The following is an 8,555-nucleotide window of genomic DNA, read 5'->3' as shown; positions in this document are numbered from 1 at the left end:
GTTCTTGCACTGGGGCTTGATTGAACTCATAGCCTGAGCACTGTCTTTGAGCTTTTATGTTCAAGGCTAGCATTCTATCACTTGAGCCACAGCTCTACTTCCAGCTCTTTGTTGGTGGTTAATTGAAAATAAGAGTACCAACAACTTTCCTGCCTGGACTGGCTTCATATAGCAATCCTCAGTACTCAGACTCCTAAGTAACTAGAATTATAGGAATGAGCCAGCAGCACCTAAAGCCTGAAAGTCTCTTTTCGACATTTGCTTTTCTGAGTATGGTTACAGCACTTGTAACTGGGTGCTGAGCTGGAGGTACAATGCAGTGGCAGCATGCTCGCCCAGCATGTGCAATACTTAAAGGTAGACATCTTCTCACCACCACTACAACAGTGGATGGTTACATTTTCTATTCCCTCCCATCTGGTTAAAGTAGGTTTCTAGCCGGAGGCTGGTAGCTCATGCCTGTCATCCTAGCTACTCAGGAGGCTGAGATTTGAGGATCACGGTTCAAAGCCAGCTCAAGCAGGAAAGTCCAGAGACTCATCTCCAAAAAACCAGCAGAAAACTGGCAGAAGTGCTGTAGCTCAACATGGTAGAACCTTAGCCTTGAGCAAAAAGAGCTCAGGAATAGTGTCCTGGTCCCAAGTTCAAACCCCACAAATGAAAAAAAAAAAGTAGCTATTTAACCTAATTTGACAGAGGAGGGAGCAGGCAGACAAATGACATGTGATTACATAGTGACTTGTGAGTCAGGATTTGTTCTCAAGTTCCTTCCACTAGCAAACTCTACCTTTCACTGTATGATCATCCCCCATGGCTTTGGCACGGTACCAGGTGCCTCCTGGTTGAGACAAACCAGTACAGCACACCCACAAAGCTGGGTACAAGTGCATTTTCTGCTCTCTCTTTAAATAAATACAATTAAAGCCTCCCAGTATCGCTTTCCTCACTAAGGCTGTCTGAAGAAATTGCACATTGCTCTCCAGACCTCTACTTCCCTTTCCATCCTAGGCCTTACAGATTGACACAACACAGATCCCAGGAGGCTCACACATAATGAAACCCAAAGAAAAGAGAAGTTAGGGATTGGGGACTTAGCTCAGTGGAAGCATACTTGACTAGCAAGTGCAAGGCTCTGAGTTCAATCTCCAGCACTGAAAAAGCAAAAGTTGAGTAGCCATTGGCTCACAGGAAGTTGAGATCTGAGAATCGGAGTTCAAAGCCAGCCTGAGCATCTTGTCTAATGAACCATCAAAACTAAACAAAAAGAACAACAACAACAGCAACAAAATCGGCTTGAAGTAGAGCTGTGGTTCAACTGCTAGAGTGCTAGCCTTGAGTAAAAGAGCTCGGGGACAGTGCCCAGGCCCTGAATTCAAGTCCCAGGACCAGTACAGGAAGATGAAACAAACAAAAGTTACATTGTGGAAGGGCTGGGAATGTGGCTTAGTGGTGAAGTGTTTGCCTAACACTCATGAAGCCCTAGGTTCAATTCCTCCAGTACCAAATAAACAGAAAAAGCCGGAAGTGGCTCTGTGGCTCAAATGGTAGAGTGCTAGCCTTGAGCAAAAGAAGCCCAGGGACAGTGTCCAAACCAAGTTCAAGCCCCAGGACTGGCTAAATAAGTAAATAAATAAACGATTGTGGAGACTTCTGTGTCTTGTGGAAACATGGGTAGAAATTTGGTTTTGAATTTCCCAACTAACAGGAAAGTTATACTCATGGCCGGGAATAGTGTGGCTATGTCTATAATCTTAGCACTCTAGAGATTGAGGCAGGAAGACAGAGGGTTCAAACCTAGCCTGGCCTATAAAGTGAACCCTGTGCAACTGACACACAGAAAAGAGCAACAAGGCTGGGTACTGGTGGCTCACGACTATAATCCTAGCTACTTAGGAGACTGAGATCTGAGGACTGCAGTTTGAAGCCAGCTGGAGCAGAAAAGTCCGTGAAACTCTTAATTCCAAGTACCTACTCAGAAAAAGCCAGAAGTGGTGGTGCTGTGGCTCAGGTGGTAGAGAGCTAGCCTTTGAACACAAAGAGGCTCAGGGATAGCACCCAGGCCCTGAGTTCAAGCCCCGGGACTGGTTAAAAAAAAAGAAAGAGCAACACGGCAAATGTAAAATAAATGGTACAAACTATTCTAAGTCAAACATTCTAAGTAACCTAAGTTGGAAGTGGCGCTATAGCTCAAGTGGTAGAGTGCTCGCCTTGAGCTGAAGAGCTGAGGGACAGCGCCCAGGCCCAGAATTCAAGCCCCATGACCGACAAAAAAAAAAAAAAAGAGTCTAAGTAACCTGACGTTTATTCTAATAGTAGTTTAAGAACTAACGTTTACAAATTTTCAGTAAAAATACATACAGACTTTGATAGATAGGAATAAAAAGATGAACACTTCAAAACTAAAGACTACTTTTCCATACAAGTATACCAGGGATGTTGGATTGGGAGGGGGGGGAGTAACAGTATTGGAGCTTGAACCCAGGACCTCTTGCTTGCTGGTGCTCTACTACTGAACTAGACTTCTAGCCCCCAGTGGGTTGGGGGTTGGAACAATCTTGCCCCTAGAGGTGGTTAGAAATGCCCGAGGGCTTGTGGAATTAAACATGATGAGCCATCGCTTGGATGAACTAGGAAAAGACTCAGATCCACAATGGTAAGCCTAGCATTTGGGTCATGTCTCCACTGGGTATAATTGCCAGCTTTGAATAAGAATTTGCTGTGACACACTTCTGACAAAATTACTGGCATGAGGGTTAAAAGAACTCAAAGTAAAACCTGAAATATTACATCTATGGGAAATCATAGCGTAAATCCTGGAAGTTAAGCAGAGGTAATTAATTTCTGAATAAGATTCCAATTGCCCAGAAGACAAAAACAAGAATTAATAAAGTAGGACTTCACAAAGTTTCTACATAACCAAAGAAACAATTACCAGAACCAAAAGACAATACACCAATTGAGAGAAAAATCATCACTAGCTATTCAACAAATAGAGGATTAATATCCAGAATATGCAAAGAACTAAAGAAAAAAAAAACAGATGGGCACCAGTGGCTCATGCCTGTAATCCTAGCTACTCAGGAGACTGAGATCTGAGAATTGCAGTTCAAAACCAGCCTGGGCAGGAAAGTCTGTGAGACTCTTATCTCCAATAAACCACTAGAAAAACCAGAAGTGGTGCTGTGGCTCAAGGGTAGAGTGCTCGCCTTGAGCTGAAGAGGGCAGAGACAGCGCCCAAGCCCAGAGTTCAAATCCCACGACCAACCAAAAAAAGAAAAGAAAAACAGCAAGAGAACAAATAATCCAATTAAGTGAGAAAATGAGCTGAATAGTTGTCAGAAGAAGGGCTGGGAATGTGGCTTAGTGGCAGAGTGCTTGCCTAGCATGCATGAAGCCCTGGGTTCCATTCCTTAGTACCACATAAACAGAAAAAAATGGAAGTGGTTCTGTGGCTCAAGTGGTAGAGTGTTAGCCATGAGCAAAAGAAGCTAGGGGGGGTCTGGAAAGGTGGCTAGTGGTAGAGTGCTTGCCTAGCATGCACAAGGCCCTGTGTTCGATTCCTCAGCACCACATAAGCAGAAAAAGGTGGAAGTGGAGCTGTGGCTCAAGTGGTAGAGCGCTAGCCTTGAGCTGAAGAGTGCAGGGAAAGTGCCCAGGCCCAAAGTTCAAGCCCCACAAGAAGAAGAAAGAAGAAGAGGAGGAGGAGGAGGAGAAGAAGAAAAAGAAAAAGAAGAAGGGGAAGGGGAAAGAGAAGGAGAAGAGGGGAGGGGGAGGAGGAGGGGGAAGGGGAAGAGGAAGAGGAAGAGGAAGAAGGAGGAGGAGGAACAGCTAGGGACAGTGCCCACACCCTCAGTTCAAACCCTAGGACTGGCAAAGGAAAAAAAAAGTTTTGAGAAGAAGAAATAAAAAAGGCTAAGAGATACATGAAGAAAAGATCATCAACATTGTTGTTGTTGATCATGGGGCTTGAACTCTGGGCCTGGGTGCTGTCCCTGAGCTCTTCAGCTCAAGGGGAACTCTCTACCACTTGAACTACAGCACCAGTTCTGATTTTCTGGTGGTTTATTGGAGATAAAAGTCTCGCTGACTTTCCTACCTGGCAGGCTTTGAACCATGTTCCTCAGATCTCATCCTCCTGAGCAGCTAGGATTACAGGGGGGAGTCACTAGCGCCCATCTATGATCAACATTTTTAGTAAATAAAAATCAAAACCACATTGAGAGTCTACCTCCCTTGAGTTAGAATGGAAATTGTAAAGAAAGCAAAGAATTCACTACCTGACTTATGTAACTGTAACCCTCTGTATGTTACCTTTACAATAAAATTTAAATAAAAGAAAAGAGGAAAAAATGGGACCAAGAATGTGACTTAGTGGTAGAGTGCTTGCCAAACATGCATGAAGCCCTGGGTTCAATTCCTTAGTACCACATAAACAGAAAAAAAATGGAAGTGGTGCTGTGGCTCAAGTGGTAGAGTACTAACCTTAAACAAAAGAAACTCAGGGACAGTGCCCAGGCCCTGAGTTCAAGCTCCAGGACTGGCAGAAAGAAAAGAAAGAAAGAAAGAAATCTGCTGTCACACAATAAATAAGTGACCAAAAATGTGACATCTATACACAATGGAATTTTACACAGCCATTAGAAAGAATAAAATAATGTCATTCACAGGGAAATGGATGGAACTAGAACAAATAATGTGAGGCAAGATAAGCCAGGCTCAGAGAGACAAATGGTTTATGTTCTCTCTGGTATGTGGAAATTAGATCTAAAATACACTGATCAAATATACAGTATTCTAGATGCACACAGTGAGATCAAAAGAAGATACACTTAGGAAACACAAAGGCACAATACCTAAGTGTCTCTTCATATTTATATAAAATAATAGAGATATAGAAACAAACCCCAAGATAAGGAAATGAGGCCTCTCCTTTTTTCTTCCTTTTTTTAGTTTTAAGTTTTTGATGATTCTGTCTTCTTTACCTTACCTTATGTATGGTATATTCAAGTGCACATCTTCAGAATAATGGGGAGGGAGGGTACAGAACTCAAGGGAAACGGTGAAAAGTGCAGCAGTGGAGCTCACTGGACACTGATGAAAGTGAACTCTTCAAGTTGTAAGTGGACATGAGAGGGAAGGACTGGGAAAGAGTGAGGAGAACAGAAGACACTGTGCAAAAAGAACTGTACTCCTTGCCTGACCCATGCAATTGCAATCCCACCATACATCACCTCTATAATAATAAAGTAAATTAATAATAAAAAGGAAAGATACCTGCATATCCATGTTTGTTACAGCATTGCTCATTACCCAAATCATGGAATTAAACAAAGTGTCCAATAGCACACGACTAGATAAAGGTGTGGAATGCACACACAGATACAGACACAGACATACAGACAGGCAGACAGACAGACAGATGAACAGACAGATGGACAGACACACACACACACACACACACACACACACTATGATTCCATGGTGTAATATTCATTACACAGCCATAAAGGAAAATAAATCATGTCATTTGCAGGAAAGTGGATAGAACTGGGGAAGGGGAGGATGCTAAAAAAGAGGCTGAATGAGGATGGATATAATCAAAGTCGTTTGATTGCATATATGAAAATAGAATGATGAAAACTGTTGACATTGTTTTTTGTTGTTGGTGATGGTCCTCGTGAGGCTTGAACTCTGGGCCTGTGCGCTGTCCCTCAGCTCTTCATCTCAAGGCAAGTGCTCTACCACTTGAGCCACAGTGCCATTTCTGGTTTTCTGGTGGTTAGAGATAAGAGTGTCATTGACTTTCTTGCCTGGGCTGGCTTTGAAGCATGATCCTCAGATCTTAGCCTCCTGAGTAGTAGGATTACAGGCGTGAGCTACTGGTGCCCAACAAAATTGGCTTAATGGTAGAGTGCTTGCCTTGCATGCATAAAGCCCTAGCATGGAGCACTAGCCTTGAGAAAAAGAAGCTCAGGGACAGTGCCCAGTCCCAAAATCAAAGCCCCAGGACTGGCAGAAAGAAAGAAAGGAAGAAAGAAAGAAAGAAAAAGAAAGAAGGAAGGAAGGAAGGAAGGAAGGCAGGCAGACAGGCAGACAGACAGACGGACAGGAAGGAAGGAAGAAAGAAAGGAGGGAGGGAGGGAGAGAGGGAAGGAAGGAAGGAATTGTTTTAAGAAGAGAATGGGATAAGGGAGAGTGACAGGGTGAGGTTGACAGAGATGCTTTGTATACGTGTTTGCAAATATCATAATAAACCTTAGTAGGAATAAAATAATTGACCTGAAGCTATAAAAAATTCGTAGTCTAAGCCGGGCGCCAGTGGCTCACATCTGTAAGCCTTGCTACTCAGGAGGATGAGATCTGAGGATCATGGTTCAAAGCCAGCCCAGGCAGGAAAGTCAGTGAGACTCTTATTTCCAATTAACCACCTGAAAACTGGAAGTGGTGCTGTGGCTTATAAGTGGTAGAGTGCTCACCTTGAGCTGAAAAGCTCATGGACAATGACCAAACCCAGAGTTCAAGCACCATGACCGACAAAAATAATTAAATGAAAATTCATAGTCTAGGCTAGGTACAACAGCTTATACCTATAATCCCAGCTACTCAGGAGACAGAGATTGGAAGAATCCAGGCAAAACAGTGAGATCCTATTTCAACCAATGAGCAGGGCATGGTGTATGCTCCTATACTTCCTGCTCTGTGGGAAGCATAATGATGATCGCTGGAAGACCCTCAACTCTGGGTTGAAACCAAAAAGTCTTAACTACAAGAAAGTCAAGTGGGCTGGGAGCTGGTGGCTCACACCTGAATCCTAGCTACTCAAGAGGCTGAGATTTAAGGATTGCATTTCAAAGCCAGCTTGGACAAGAAAGTCCGTAAAGTCTCTCTTTCTTTTTTGCCAGTCATGGGGCTTAGCTTGAACTCAGGAACTGGGTACTGTCCCTGAGCCTCTTGGTGCTCAAGGCTAGCACTCTACCACTAGAGCCACTTTTCTGAATAGTTTACTAAAGATAAGAGTCTCATGGACTTTCTTTCCTGCCCAGATTGGCTTTGAACTGTGATCCTCATGGCTGAGAAGGTGGCTCAGTGGTAGAGCGCTTGCCTTGCATGAACTCTGATCCTCAGATCTCAGCTTCCTGAGTAGCTAGGATTACAGGTATGAGCCCCTGGTATCCAACCTTTGAGACTCTTATCTCCAATTAACCAGCAAAATAAAACTGGACTGGAGGCATGGCAAAATGGTAGAGCACCATTCACGAGAAAGCAAGGAGAACAAGAGGTTCAAGCCCAGTTCTGCTCTTCTTAAGCTAGCTAATTAAGGGGAAAAAAGGGGAGAAAGAATAATTCTGGCTAGTTAGGAGGCTGAGATCTGAGAATCGAAGTTAGACACAGTTGGAAATCAGCATGAGCAGACAAATCTAGTAGATTCTGTGTGTGTGTGTGTGTGTGTGTGTGTATGTGTTGGTCATGGGGTTTGAATTCTGGGCCTGGGCGCTGTCTCTCAGCTCTTCACCTCAAGGCTAGTGCTCTACTACTTGAGACACAGTGCCACTTCCGGTATTTATGAATCGATTGCGACTTGTAGATATTTATTTATTCCTTTATTTAGTTTTGCCAATCGGTCCTGGGGTTGAACTTCAGGATCTGGGCACTGTTCCTGAGCTTCTTTTTGCTTAAGGCTAGCACTCTACCCCTTGAGCCACAGAGCCACTTCTGGCTTTTTCTGTGTATGTGGTACTGAGGAATCGAACCCAGGGCTTCATGTATGCTAGGCAAGCATTCTACCACTAAGCTACCTTCGCAGCTCACTTGCAGGTGTTTAGATGCACGGCTTCTCAATTTCCGTGTTTTGCCCTCGCCCTCCACAAGTGAGGGGCGGGTTGGGTCCCGAGCTCCCTGGCCCTCAGCAGCCCAGCTTCCTTTCTGATGATGACCTAGACCTGAACCCACAGCTCTGTGATGAAGCAGGGCCCCTGTGCATGCGGGGCGCCGAGTAAATACGGTTAATGGGAGTTCCCTCACTTCTCCCGCGAAACAAGGGGAACGTCGGGGCAGTGGGGTGCTGCTTCTCTCCAGGATCCAGGGGTGAGAAAGCAGCTGAAGACACCTGAAGGATGCGGGATGGGAGGCGCGGATGGAGGGGAGGGATCCTCATGCACGGCTCCCCCTTGCAGAAAACGCTCCCGCTCTGGGCAGTGCGCGTGAGCTGGGGTCGAGCTCGAGCTCCGCCGACAGCGCCACGCAGGTCGACGCGGCCCGAGGCGCACACGCGCGCGGGCCCGCGGCCACACCCGCACACACTCCACGCAAGCTGAGCATCCCCGGCTGCGGTTGCCATGGTGAGCCCGGAGCGCGTGAGCCCCGCCGCCCCGCCCTCGGCCCCGCCCCTGATCCCACCCCTTCGGCCGAGCGCGGACAACTCCCACTCTGATTGGCCACCGCTCCTTCATTATGCAAATCGCTTGCGTAGCCTCGGCGGCCAGCTGTCTGACGTCACCGGGCACGGGGGCGGGGGCGCGGGGCTGGGCCGGGCGAGCTCGGGCGGGAGCCCCGGG

At 45.8% G+C, this 8,555-nt stretch overlaps 1 protein-coding gene across 1 annotated transcript in view; it reads left to right on the top strand.

Annotated features, from left to right (window-relative positions):
• The first annotated feature begins 8,336 nt into the window (after nt 1–8,336).
• The window catches only part of Celf6 (CUGBP, Elav-like family member 6), a 22,246-nt gene continuing 22,027 nt past the window's right edge, over nt 8,337–8,555 (top strand). The window contains exon 1 of the mRNA XM_013011915.1: nt 8,337–8,500. Coding sequence (XP_012867369.1) covers nt 8,337–8,500 — 164 coding nt within the window. The remainder of the gene's footprint in view (nt 8,501–8,555) is intronic.

The sequence above is a fragment of the Dipodomys ordii genome, unplaced genomic scaffold (assembly GCF_000151885.1).
Source record: "Dipodomys ordii isolate 6190 unplaced genomic scaffold, Dord_2.0 Scaffold15, whole genome shotgun sequence".
NCBI classification, from domain to species: domain Eukaryota; kingdom Metazoa; phylum Chordata; class Mammalia; order Rodentia; family Heteromyidae; genus Dipodomys; species Dipodomys ordii.
Note: the sequence above shows the minus strand (reverse complement) of the source record. Positions and strands in the feature narration are given on the sequence as shown.